This window comes from Corylus avellana, chromosome ca10, assembly GCF_901000735.1.
Source record: "Corylus avellana chromosome ca10, CavTom2PMs-1.0".
NCBI lineage: Eukaryota > Viridiplantae > Streptophyta > Magnoliopsida > Fagales > Betulaceae > Corylus > Corylus avellana.
Genome location: NC_081550.1, coordinates 2,391,884 through 2,406,425, shown reverse-complemented (window position 1 = coordinate 2,406,425; position 14,542 = coordinate 2,391,884). Strand labels below are relative to the sequence as shown.

General features: G+C 35.7%; 1 protein-coding gene across 1 annotated transcript; it reads right to left on the bottom strand.

Annotated features, from left to right (window-relative positions):
* Positions 1 to 893: 893 nt before the first annotated feature.
* LOC132163629 (nuclear transcription factor Y subunit A-1-like) lies at positions 894 to 6,480 on the bottom strand. The gene is made up of 6 exons (XM_059573992.1): positions 6,360 to 6,480; positions 4,984 to 5,303; positions 4,674 to 4,789; positions 4,336 to 4,407; positions 2,281 to 2,445; positions 894 to 1,738 (listed from the first exon to the last, which is right to left on the bottom strand). Exons 2-6 carry the CDS (start codon positions 5,252 to 5,254, stop codon positions 1,334 to 1,336), a joined length of 1,029 nt encoding a protein of 342 aa, XP_059429975.1. The 5' UTR covers positions 5,255 to 5,303; positions 6,360 to 6,480; the 3' UTR covers positions 894 to 1,333.
* Between the last annotated feature and the right edge of the window lie 8,062 nt (positions 6,481 to 14,542).

Below are 14,542 nucleotides of genomic sequence, written 5' to 3'. Positions count from 1 at the left end.
CTCCTAGCTTCCCTTTTCCGCCAGCCGATCCTCGATCAGTCTACTGCTCGCCGGTGCCCGATCTGTTCTTCGGCCGGCTACCACAGCCCCTGCCCTTGTTTTTTGGTGTTCTTGGTGCTTGTTTTTGTTGTAATTTTATTTCTATTTTACTGTAAATTTAGTTTTATTTTGCTGTTTGTATTGTTTTTTGTGGGTTTTTATCTCCCTGCCATGACTTGGTTTGATTTTGAGGAGGAGATTGATGTTGGTGGTCGTCCTATACCGGCTCCTTTTTGGTTCTCTGCAGTGCCTACTCTGCAACAACCATTTAACAGTGGTTGTTGTTTTACCTGCAATGATCTCTTCACGGAGTTTCTTTGCAATTTACACCGCCTTGTGCGGTCTTGAAATAGGTCCGACTTGCTTATGATTCTTTTGGGATCATTGGTAATTACCATTGCCTGCTGTTTGGTCCTTTTGAACTGGATCCAGAACTTATTCTTGTATTTGCACTGTTTTTTACCATTTGGGCTTTGTTGTTGGGGTGACCTTCCCTCTTGTTTTTATTTATGTGTTGTTTTAGTTTATTTTGAGTTTATTGTTGGAAAGCCCACCCCTTTTTCGTTTTCAGGATCTCTCACTTCTTCTTCCGATCGGATCAGAAGTGAAAAAGATCATTCCTGTAGCCCTTTCCTTATTCAATTAAAAAAAAAAAAAGGGTGTTGCACCCATAAGATGCTGCAAATTGTGCAGCTAGGTCTTCTCCAATAGAAGCGTCTGCAGTAGCATGCACTTGATTTGTAACTGCCGCCCAATACAAATAGAACTTCGTGCCACGAGCAAAATCGTCCAGGAAACTTCTGCACGCATGCACATACAAGTATGCCAGAATGGTCAACAATTTACCCCCAATAGGCTCCAGAACCGCTCACAAGTCGGAGTGAAAAATCAATATTTCAAAGTTTGATGTTTTGCAAAATAAGCCACTACTCAATTCCTATGAGTAACATGAAACACAAAGTGCACCAAGATCAAGCCTCCTATCAAACAAGATGGTTTGTACATTTAATCCAGAGTTAAAAAGGCAAACTTTGAGTCATCTAATCTCTAACTCTGTACAAAGAGCATAAATGGAAGGAGGAATGAAGCACTGGAAATCTTTTAGCAAGCCACATGGCCCCCACTCACCATCTCTTCCACACTCTTCATCCATGCCACATGCACGATCTTAAAGCCAAGAATGAATTGCCGCCTGGCAGATGAATTGCCAAGAATGCTTTCAATAGATAAACAGGGAATATACATCCCATTTGGGGCCAATCCTCCATCTTGGCACCCAACTCTGCCCTGGGATTCACTGGATGGCAAGACGCCGCTGTGAAGCCTGGTTAGAAGAGACGCTTCCCCATTTCAAGTCGCCTTCCTCACCTCTTTCGCCAGGACACAGATATGACGAAGCCTGCAAGCTGTTGTGGTTCTGGAAGTGGTCATGACCATTTACGTAATTGTGAGCATTGGGAGCGTCATGCCTCCCATCCTGTTGCCCATGGGAGGAATTCCATGTTCCAGCAGAGTCAGTGAGCAAGGGCTCCGAACCAGAAGAACTTGCAGATTGTGATGAGAGTGCTGGCCCAGATGTTGTGCCCTTTTCTTTGGGATCATGGTTTGAGGCATCAGTATCATTTTTCTTTGCAAAGCGTCCTCCAGTACCCCTAGCCCTTCTCATAGCATGCTGGTGGCGAGATTCATGAAGATATGGCTGTAGAAGATGGGAAATTAACAAGATACCATAGAGAAGGTGCTCAAATTGCACATATGCCAATACATTTACTTATAACAATGGAAGCTCAAATTGCACACAAACAATATATATATAATTCACAACAGTACCAACAGTTTTAAGTTGAAACTTAATTACCTCCATTCAATACAAATCACATATATGCTTAAAACATCAATAATAACCAAAATATGTATCTTATATCAAAAAGCCAAAAGTTGAAAACTATACTTTCCCTTTAACACTTCACTTTAAAATAAGTGTCGCATATGGGAAGTCCAAAGCACCAATTATAAAAGGATAATTTGGGAGAACATACAAAAAGGCTTTGAGCTTCCAGAGCAGTAAAAAAAATTCCTCAAAATGCAAGTTGTTCTTTTCTTAATTAAAATACATATTATGGGATTAAGTACTATCAACTAAGGAAGCCATATATCATCAGCAATATATCTGAAGTTGTGGCTTCAACCATATTAACTACGATACTCAACAACCATATTAAGCCACTTATCCATTTATACCTTCCTAACTTTTACCAACTTCCTTTCAAGCTCAGCCTTGGCGCGTGCTTGTCTCCGCCTCAGAATACCTTGGTACTGTTTGGCATTCACATAAACAGGCTCTTGTGCCATCTCAAGGCGCAAAGGCATTCTGGCATGAGGCAATCCGAGAAAAGGAGGATAACCCTGACCACAACAAATATATGTTAGACCATTCCACATTCTAGTAAAGCATCCAAGGAAAAAGATTTATATAAGGATAACTACATTGATGTACTAAAAGCAAACACCTCATGGGGCAGAAAATTATTTTTATTATCAGTATCATTGCCATTGCCATTGTTATTTGGTTGTTTTAGTATAAGAATAATGGTCAAACTGTCCTTGAATAAAAGGAAAAGAACACACAAGTTATAGTAGAAGACCACAAGAGAGATATATTTGGCTAATAGTTTTTCATTGCTGTGCTGCTAAGTCAACCATGAAGATTGGTGCACAAAGCCACCCTTGAAGAGAGATCAAGAGCTTCATGCAGGATGAGTATCTCAATTGGTGACATAATCTTAGGTGATGGCAGGCTATCTACTAGAGATTTATCCAGGTTGAGTATAGTCATAAACCTATAGAGAGGTTGCTTCTAACATGGATGCTACTGACACCATGATGCTTTGCTCCCTTAAGGCCAAGATCACGATCACTGTCTCCATTACAACTCCCCCAACCAGAAGGCATTGGAACACCATTGTTCAAGAATATGCTACTGTTCTCTGCCTGACCCAATCTTTTTGGAGAAAATATTTCTGGTCATACCGACTCTGTCTATAAGAGCAAATGAGTGCAACTATGCCCCAAAAAAATGCAGTCTATGAATATGAAAACAAGAAAGGTCTTCAATTTCCCAGTGACCAAGGCCCACATAAGTGAATAAAAATGACGAGCATTGAAATGGGGGGAAAAAAAAAGAACTCAGAATCAGTTGAAATTTATCAAAACAAACAAATGTTGGCAACTCTTGTACTCCAATGATCAAACAGAGTACTCCAATGATCAAACAGAAAAGTGCTACGGCTTGCACCTTAAGTAAGTACGATAACACATCAAGGCTTTATAGTTTGAATCAAGCATTTTACAAAGTTCATTTGAGATCTCAAAAGATGAAAAATTTGTAGTTAACTGAGGGAATGCACCCCCGTGGCAGCATGGCATTAGGCCACAAAAAAATTCAGAAAGCTACTACAATACAGCATGATATTAGGCCACTCACGCTCAACTGCCTTGAGCATAGACAGTGTGCTAGCCCTTTCACTACTTTAGCATGCAGAATGTTCAGTTTGTTTTCAAGCTAAAGATAAAAATTTGCTAAGAATATCACCCATCCTTGACATCCACTAACTTGGAATCCTGGTACCAAAAAGACCACATTGCTTCATAACAAGGTCAATGTTCTTATCCCAAGAGCCCCCAAAATCTATGAACTGTTAAGGCTAATATTCTATAAAATGACATTACTGAAACATATGGTCCCCTCCCGCTTAGAACAAAATGTGGACAATTCCCAATTCTTCTCCCAAGAGATGAAATCAGTCCTCCTACACTTTCCCAACCCAACACATAAACAGCGATCCTGGGTGAAAATCATACCCTGACCTCAGTTCAAGTCCTCTGAACAGCCTGAACAACATCGTATGTCTAGCCACTATGAATCTTAGAATCAGATTACTCACCCCAAGCTTAAAAGCTGAAAATTAGGATACAGAAAACAAAAGGAAAAGAAACTGAGAATTGGGAAACTCTTGACTATTCAGTTTGACTGGATGTCATAAAAAATATAAAAAATGAGAACTGATCCTATATTTGAACTTCTTCAGAAAGAAAAGTACAGAATTTTCAAAATCCAATACATTGAATGTAACATGCAATAATTGCAATAGACTTTTTAGGAATACATATCCAGGCTTAAATAACATATCTCTCAAGAGCATTATTTTATGCAAGTGAAAATAGAGGCAGTTTCCCATTAACAATCAAGAAGACATCATCAGTCAATCACATATGAGTACAAGAGGTTAATCTTACATAAGGCTGATGTCCATAGGGTGCCATCATTCCTCCATAATATGGATCCTGATAAGGATTTGAAGCGCATGCCTGCAAAAGAATTGCAACAAAGCTAGGAATCCCTTCGGCTCCAATATCACGCAAGTTTGAGTTGTCTAATTTTATACATTAAACAGAATCTTCAGTCCAAAAGTCTTGATCAATTATCAGCAGATGATTGGACTTTGATAAGGAAAGACTTTCTTTCTTTATTTTTTATTTTTTTGTTCTTCTGTGCTGTTTGTGTGTGTGTGGGTGGGTGGGTGGTAGTGGTGGGCGAGGGGGGGTGGGGAGTGTTCAAAACAAAACACACTTACAATTGAGTGTCCAACAAGTTCAAGCTGTGGAGGTTGGGTGAGACATTCATCACGCATAGAAGGTGCAGTTGATGCAACATGCTGCACATTTTGGTGTTCTTGTGCATAATTTCCAGCTAAAATTAGAAATAAATTATTTTTAGTACCTTCACGAACTTATATCCTCCAAAAAGGCTAACAAGAATATTTCTATCTCAACAAAATTTCAACCTCATAAATCAGTCCAGAAATCATAGTAAGTGGTTTGTTTGTAACATGCATTTACACAAATTCTGTGTTTAAAATTTCTGAGTATAACCATTTGAGGCACCTGATCTGGAAGATGTAGTATTTTGGGATTCTTTGGTGGCATCATCATCGTCCTCATTCAATCCACCATTTGACGGAGATTGACCGTCGTTGGAATCTGAAACACCATTTGGGCATTCTAACGAAGATGAATTGGATACATTCCCCCCTGTCACAACTGGGGACATGGGGTTGTATCCATTACGCCACCAAGGTTCAGAATAGACACCTGCCGGTGGAATGGCATGTGAACCAGGGTCTAGTCGATTTGCATTTTCAGACTTTGACTGCATACCTTCCAAATCCCTTCAGTAAGTACAGGTCTCTTTATTTCCTGTACAACTGCAAATAGAAAACAACCCCAAGTTAGGAAAAACTCTGAGAGTTTTCACATAAACAAGCACAAAAAACAGATATACCACAAACAGCACCTTTATTTTTTTTCTGAGCAAAACAGGACCTTTATTAATCTAGCATCATGACCACCCAACTAAATAAAGAACTTAATTTTAAACGAAAGAGTGGCATATAATGCATCCAAATGACATAGACAAAACACAAAATAAAGACGGAAAGGAAACGAAATCATATCATACAGGCCCCAGCTTTCATCAGAATTTTCACGTATCAGCAAGTAGATGTATCAAACTCAATTAAATGAGAGCTTCTACTTTCCGGGTTCCAAAATAAGAAAAAACATAAATTCAACATCTCAATTTCGGGTTTCCCCTCCAAAAATTTTACCCAATCGAGAAGAGAAAATAAACTTCACATACAAAGGACATCTTGAAATCAACTTTCATACTATCAAGTTCAGATTCCTCAAAACCGAACCACCTAATCTTAACAACCTGATGCAATGATTCCCAAAAAATCTCATTGAAAGAACCTTTTTTTTTTGTTTTTTCGAGTTCCCAAACAATTATTTTCATTCTTTGGTACTTAGTAAAGTTCATTAAAATAACCGGTAAAACTTAAAAATTCATTATCATATTATGTTTTATTTCACTAAATATTCTCAGCACCAAATCCCGACAGACAAATAGTACTTCGAAATTACTTTCACACTATCAAGTTCAGATTCGTCAATTCCCAGTCACACAAACACACATTTAACGCCCAATTAGAAGAATTCCACAAAATTCTCGATTCCCGCAAACAGAGCAGAACCCAAACTCCCACATGCAAACAACCTCTGGATTTCAATTTCACACTCCCATTCCAGATTCTTCCGAATCCAAACAGAATCAAATAAAAAAGACAAAGAATTCAACAGAACGCCCAAATTCCTGAAAACCCTAGCAACCGAACCCCGCATCGAAAAATTCAATCACACATCAAATCATTTCAAAAAAAAAAAAAAATTAAAAGCAATTGAGCAAGAATCTGAGCACTTACTTGCTCTGTGAGAGAAGCAAAACCCTAGAATTTTGGTCCTCAAGAATCTGAGAGAATCCAAAAGAGTCAATCCGATTTCTCTCCGACTTCTCACACTGTGTGAGAGAAATTATAACAGTGATAGAAGGGCTTTGCCTGCTTAAAATCTTAGACCCAAGGCTTTGATTGCGTCACCCCAGGCTGCGTCACCACTGTGGGACCCGCATCCGTTTAAATTCTTTGTTGCTTGGACACGTGGATGTAGTGACTGGGGAGTCGCTCGTCTGGTTTTGGGTTTGCTTTGTTGGCGAGCGGGTAGGTGACAGGCGTCGGATTGAGGAAACGGTGAAAGCAGGTTCCGGGTGGAAAAGCGAGGGCGCGACAGGCATGGAGGCCCGCACGGGTGAGGTTAGCAAAGGCTACCTACGACAAAAGAGCGAGAAAATTAAAACAAAAAATAATATTTGAGCCCCACGTGACACGCACTGGCCGGACTCACTCCGGTAAACGCGTGTCGCGAGCGTGGGGACCACGAGAGTGCGGAAGTGACAGCATTGTTAGCCACGTGTCACACTGAATTTAAACATTTCTTTTGGGAGAAAACTTCGCTGGTTTTCGAACAAAAATAATAATAAAATAAAATAAAAAAACACAAAAGAAAATAGTTGTTTTTTCAGAAACTAGGTAGTGGTCTCTTACCTGCGGGTGAGAATTAAGACAGTGGTGGGCTCATTCATCATTAGGAGAAATGTCATTTTCTTAGTACGGCACCTTCTTTTTAAGCCAAGTTTTGTAATTGTCTTCATATGGTTAAAATTCCTCATATTAATATTTTTCTAGACAAGGATTCTACCTTCATTAATCATGTAAGATTTTTTTTTTCTTTCTATTTTTGGGAACAAATGTAAATATGTGATTATTAGGTAGATAACACATTACACCCGAATGGATCGAGGTCGAGTATATGTGTGATTTGCAGTCTTGTGTGGGAGGACACTTGAACCTCATCGTACTCAGACAAAAGTTCTAATAGTCATTAACCGATAAACACATTGTAACACTCACATATTATTTAATATGAAATAATTTGAAGTGTCACCCCCCCCCCCCCCACATATGAATACACATAACAAATTATCCCTACTTGCCCTACTAGGTCTGACCCCAGCAAAAATAACATTTTTTTTTTTTTAGAGAAATTCATTTTGATTTCATTCATGAATAATCAAAAGCATAAAAACTATTATAATCATAGAGCATATCAGCATACAGCTTTAAAATTCATAGTTGAAGCTGAAGGATTACACGGCATAGAGGTCAAAACATATAAATCTTACATTGAATTCCTATGACACATCAGCTAATTCATGCACAATCTTCAACTTATAGATCATATCTGCCCGGTGCAGACTTTATCCAGAACATAGGTAGTCCATTCTCCTAGCATGAGCAAAAGCTCCACGCCAAAATTAGTCATTCTCAACCCGAATGGCCAAAAAATTATTCACGTCCTAAGCTCAAACGTCAGACAACAAAACAAATAAGAAAATACAAGGAAAAAGACAAAAACAACAAAAACCCACAAATATTAACGATGCTAAAAAAAAAAAAAAAAAATTAATACCACATACTACACTACTATAATTTGACGATGAACAGGATAACTTATTTGATGGTTTTGAAAAGAGAATTTAATTTACTAATTTTTCTTTTATTGGTAGAGAATTTACTAATTCCCTGTATGGACTATAATTAATTAATATTTTTCAAATTACTGTAACTATTGTTGTTCTAGAGCCTAATCCTGCTTGTGAAATTTTTTCAACCTTCTTCGTGAACTTTATCATTGCTTTGTTCCTAACTTTAACTTTTGGATTGCTTATTCTACTTATGATAATTAAATCCCATCTGTTCCTCCAATTCTTTAAATTTATTTAACAAATAAATAATTATTTATTTTGTCATTGTCAACAAATGTTATTCAATTGTCTTTGTTCCAAAAGACCGGTGGCTGCACGTTTTTGATTAAATGTGCATTTTTTTTTTAAAAAAAAGAGCAAATTAGTGTACATCTTATTATGGATGAGGCGGCAAACATAAGAAAGAAGAGGCAAAATTGTTATTAAAAAAAAAAATTGAAATGATAATTTCAATTCATTTGAATTTGAGAGAATCTCGTTCTCCAGCAAAGAGAGCGGATGTAGAGCTTACTTGTCTAGGAGCTTGTTTGGGATTGCGCTTTAGAAATAGAGTTTTTAAGTCAAAAAATATATATATATATATTTTTACAAAAGCTTCATTTTTAAGCTTTTGTCAAAGTGTGTTTTTGTCATTTTTTGGCTTTTTAAACCCATAAAAGCGCTTTTAATTTTTTTTTTTACCAAATGAATACTTTTTTCTTGGAACGATCTTTTTGAATGTTAAACGCACTTTTATGCCCCTCAAATGCACACCCAAACATGCCATAACTCCAAGGCTGCTTAGGGTCATACTTTGAGCTGCTAGAGTACTCCAATCTTATACATTTTTCCTTATTTTTTGTTTGAATTACATACAATTCAAATAGAAAATTTGAAGGTATCGAATCACTCACCTATCTACCATAAGAAATCTCACACAATTATTTGATGAGTAATGGTACACATCACTCTTATTATTCTAAAAGCCTGTATGACATAGTTTTTCGTAACATATAAAAATTATTTTTTTAATTAAAAAATCACGCTACATAAACTTTGAGAGATAAAATATGATGAATAAAATTACTATCTTATGATAGATACTCTTATGTATTTAAATTATTACAAGGATAAGGACTAGCTACCAAGCTGGAATCCTCTACTTTATTGTCCTTTAAACTATTGTTAAAATTTCTAACAGGATAACACATGTTTATCCTTGTAGAAAATTTTGGCCACTATAATAAACGTGTGTTTGTTGACTAAAGTGTAACCATTTGCATGTGATAATTAAGCTGACCCTTGTTGAGGCCTAACTTTTTTGCTCTAAAAGACTCAAGGCCAACTCAAATTGAATTATGTTTTGGGCTAGAGTTTTATTAACTATTTTCATATTTTATTGGGCTCATGACGACTTACAAGATAATGCGGGTTAAAGTCGAGCTTCAACTCATGAGTCGTGTTCTTCACACGGGCTAGTTCAACAAATCTCAAGAGGCCTACTTAAGCATCCTTCATTCAACAATAAGAAATGAAACTTATTTTTTTTGTAACTCAATGTAAGCCAGATCATTTACTGCAAATTTCTTATAAACTAATGTGACAATTCATATGACACTCATCTAAACAATTTAAATTTCTTGTTAAATTTTATTACTTAATTTCTTCATCAATGCTGTGCCACGTGGCACTCATGGAGACTCCCATGTGAGTTTAAAAGAAACCAAAACAGAACATTTAGCCCATCAAATCACAGCCCAAGAACAAAGATAGAACAACAATATTAGCAATAATGATCACTCCCATAGTCCCATGGGCCATGGTCATCAGCCCTCCATTAGAACCTTTAAAATAATAGTATTTTATTATTATTATTTTTTTTCTTCCATTCATTTTACAACCTCTGATCCCTGTCAATATTTATTATTTATTGAGAACATGAAAAATTCAAAAGACTGTAGTAGTGACACTTATTTTTAGAGTATGTATTAATTTTTTTTTTTTTTTTTACGCATTTTTAAACTATAAGTGAGAATACCATGCTACAAAGACATGTCAGTTTCATAGATTTTTTTCTATTAAGTTTGGAAAAAAACTCTGTCTAATAAAAAAATTGTTGAATATCCAAAAATGATATTCTCTTCTCTAAAGTGAATGATATAGACCCAAACATGAAATTCATGCATGGAAAGATTACTAATCTCAAAGAACTAAATGTAGAAAAGTTGGGCTTGATTTCTTTTATAAAGTGAGTTTGATCAAATTTATATGGAATGATTCCTTAATCCTTAAATCAAAGATTAGTCAATAACAATATATTATTTCAGTGAATCCTTAATTATACATATTAATTAAGCCATTTTTCTTTTTCTTTTTGCTCATGGAACTCTTGGATAAAATACTTGTATCCATTAGTATCTCTTCCGTCGATCTCGATTGAGCCATTTCCTGCCTTTTATGAAGTGCATTTATCGCTCTTAGTTAGTTAAGGAGGGAGATCAAGGAATAACTAAATTGATTCCATGTCCCGTAGGAATTAGGATCATCTCCAGTTCATTTGAGCTGAAGAGGATTCCGTTCTGTCTCATAGGGAATATCGAGTTGTAAAGTTTCACTAAGTACGACGACAACGACGTTTTGCGAACGTTGGTTTCTCAAAGCCATTGCACTTGCTTCTCTAGGCTTGGCACTCCTATAATACTGGCTTGAGACGAGCCTTGTTAAGCTATAATTATGAGCCAACTCACTGGGGAATTACCAACTAGCTAGGGTTTTGATTGTGATTTAATTAATGATATGTAAAGTTGAGTGGAAGAGCAAATGCTGTTTCAGTCTAAAGTATGACATCCCACTTCCTTTACAAAATGAATTGTGACATGTTGGGGGGCTACTGTCGGGCCGCCCAATTCTCTTGCTTTGCTTTTTGCTTAGCCTAAGCAAAGTTAAACAAAAGCTGGCACAGATTTTGCAAATGATCTTTGGGTCTACTTCCGGGTACGCATTCTTTCTTTTAAAAGAAAAATCTCACCTTTCCACCTAATAATTAACAATAATAGAAAAAAAAAAAAAAACACTTTTGTTATTAACATATTTTGTGTAACTTCTACATAATTGCAACTCAATTGAATTGATCATATTAGTACAATGTTAGTCCAAATTATTGAAACTTTTTGTGATTTCAGATGAATCCATGGTATTTTTTGAGTGTTTTGAGGAGTGCCAACATATAATTTTTGTCAAGAGGGTTTTGAGATTTGTTAGGATATCAATTAATCAATTTTTGTCATCATTTCAAACACTGTATTTGTAATTTACCTTATTTGCTTAAGCACCCACTCCAATAATGAAAGGACGGAGATTTCCTCAAACCCATTTAAAATAGTGTCAAGTGTATATAAATAGCAGTTTACTAACTTAGACTAAATTTAATGTGCATTTTAAATGTTTATAAACACTTGACACTATTTTAAATGGGTTGAAGGTTATTTCATTCAGATTAGTTTGGAAAAAATTTATGCCCATAATGAAATTCATATAGCAACAAATTCATGTCTACAATATGCATTACTTCCTTACCAATTATGGATAAGGATGAACAACAAAACAAATTGCTAGTGAGAGTATTTTATATAGGGTTCACCTGCCTAAATAAAATACATCCCACTAGGATTTATAAAGTAATCCATAAATCCTTTGAGTATTTAATGGATCAATAGCTCCTTTTTTTTGTCTTTCACTTTTGTAACCATATTGAGCAATGGGCAAAATGAGCCTAAAAAACAGTAACACCGGTCATGAACAAAGAAGGAAAAAGAAAAAGAAAAAGAAAAGAAAAGAAAAGAAAAGAAAAGAAAGAAGAAAAAAAGGAATCTTACCTTTTAACACTATGAGCCCAATAATCAGTGTGTTTTACAGCCCAGCCCACGAGGAGATTCTTTAGGCCTCAAAATTGATCAGAAATAATGGGATAATTATGACCCTTTTAACGTACCCCTTTAAGCCTGGGATTCCTCTTTAGTTAAAGCCTTTTCACATCCTATACCCCTACCCCCAACCCCAACCTACATAAAATATTAATAGCCACAAGAAGGAGAAAAAAAGATTAATACAATATACTTGCTATTGAGTCTAGTTAATTTCTTTAGGGCCCAAAAAAAAAGAAAAAAAGAAAAGAAAAGGGCCTACTTGTCTCGAATAGTCCGAGATTGTAGCGCATGATCTACCTACTAGAGCAGGTAAACTCCACACTTGCCGAGTTAGACAACCAATTGTAAAAGATCTGAGTCCTTTAATGATAGGAGGGAACAACAACGCAAATGTTAAATGGCAAGAAAGTTTAGAAGAGAGTATTCAACTTTCAGGGCAACAATATTTACTGACTTTTAGGTCTTTAATTAGTGATGACGTTGGGTTGTCGTAAATGTCGTTTTTCTTGCAGTGAAAGTCATTAAGGTCCAACAAAATGATTTTAACTTAAAAAAGAAACAAATTATTATCACTTCTTTAATCCTTTACCTCTTCATGAATTTCAAAGTAATCCCCCAAGACATTACATATTTGTGTATATCCACCAAATGTACGTGGGGCTGTAACTGTAAGTAGTTTGACCCAAAAGCTAAAGAAGATAAACATCCTTTGTGAAAGAAGTGGGGCAACCTCGGATTCTAGAAAAGTTAGCGATGTTGGAGGTTAATAAATTTACTTTAACAAATCAAAGTAAAGTGATCGGTGTTTCATAAGATATATATTACATCATTGGAATTTAAAAAGAACCTCTCTCTCTCTCTCTCTCTCTTTACTTTATGAGAGAGCAGAGAGGAGAGACATCAATCCATATACAGTTTCTTCTTCTCATAACTTCAATAAATAAAGTGCGACCATTCATGTCATCCCTCATTCCAAGGTCTCTCTCTGTGTAAATTAATGAAGTTAATTAATATATAGTAAATAAGTACAACCTGCAGAGTTCAATTTTTGTTTAGAAAACAAAGTTAATATTAAATAAACTTCACGGATTAACTTGGATTTAATCAGTCTCGAATTTGCTGATAAAGATAGATAGACATGAAACAGTTGAGTTTTGACACTTAATTACTCAGTGCACTCAGAATGTTGCCAAGTTTTCAACAATGTTCTGTGATGTAATATATTTGTGTTGCAGATAAATGTATGTATATGTGTGTGTTTTTTTTAATATTCCTAGAGACAAAATTAGGGGCTAGCTCCCGGAGCCACGACTTTTGGTACGATAATTTACATCTTGACCTTGCTTAATTCCTAGAGCAAATAAGAAAAAATTTCAAAATTCGGGAGGTCATATATGACCCTCCTCGCCCTGATTCTGTTCCTGACTATATATATATATGAACCCATTTGTGGCCTTAATTAGCAACTAATTAACACTATTGCTCGTGCATGATTATCTTGTTTTTGATATATGCCTTTCAATGCTTTTATCAAGACATGCAGGTAAAAGAGTTAACTCATAAAAGCAGACTGAAATGACATTATTGCTATTTTATATTGATTGAAGTTAAGAGTTAATTAATTGTTGCTAAAGTTTTTGAGTCTTAAAGATTATTAGAACCTCATGACTATAAGTTCCTAACAAAATATCACTTCCCCTTATAAAAGATAGAAGTACGAAATTATACATGTGTTAAAATATTACTTAAATGATTAACAATCATTTTTTTGTCTATTTAAGCTTATGAAATATTATGTTTGTCATTCACCTCTCATTAAAAAAGAAGTTTGATGGCGGCAGAACTATGTTGTGATTCTCTTTGATGGTGGCAGAGCTATGATGTGATTTGGGTTTGCAGGACATCATTTTGGAGGGAGATTCTCTTCTCGTAATCCAAGCTTAAATTGGAGCTTAGATTCTCTTCTCAGCCCAAATTGGAGCTCTTACGGGCAGATTGTTGTGGATGCTCGTAGCGTCTTATATACAAGGAGGAGCTGGGTGCATGGCTGGCCACGTGAAGAGAGAAGCGAACTCGGCAGCTCATTTATTGGCAAAGAATGCTCTTCTCAATTTACAAGATAGGATATGGATGGAGGAGATTCCTAATTGTATTATTTCAATTGTTACTTTAGAGCAACTTGCTCTTGTCTCTTAGAGTTTTTTACGAACTCTGTTTCTATAATATATACAAGACGTTCTTGTCTTGTTTTCAAAAAAAAAAAAAAAAAAAGGTTTGAGCTCACACTTGAAAGAAAGTGTTAATATATTTTTAAATGATTCAATCAACCACTTCCATTATATATCCACTAAAGCTTTTAAGAGAAGTGATGATCTAAGATAAGGGTTAAAGGACCATATATATCCTTAATTTTTATATGAATTGATGATCATTCCAAGTAGTTGGGATTGATGAGTTTTTGAGTACTAAGTTAAAAATATGCTCATAATTATTGTCATGATATACATGCATATATATACATGCACGTGCATGCTAGATTCAATGCACATGTAGATAAATATGATGATCATCATGCCCAACAAAGAAGGGCCCTCAGTAT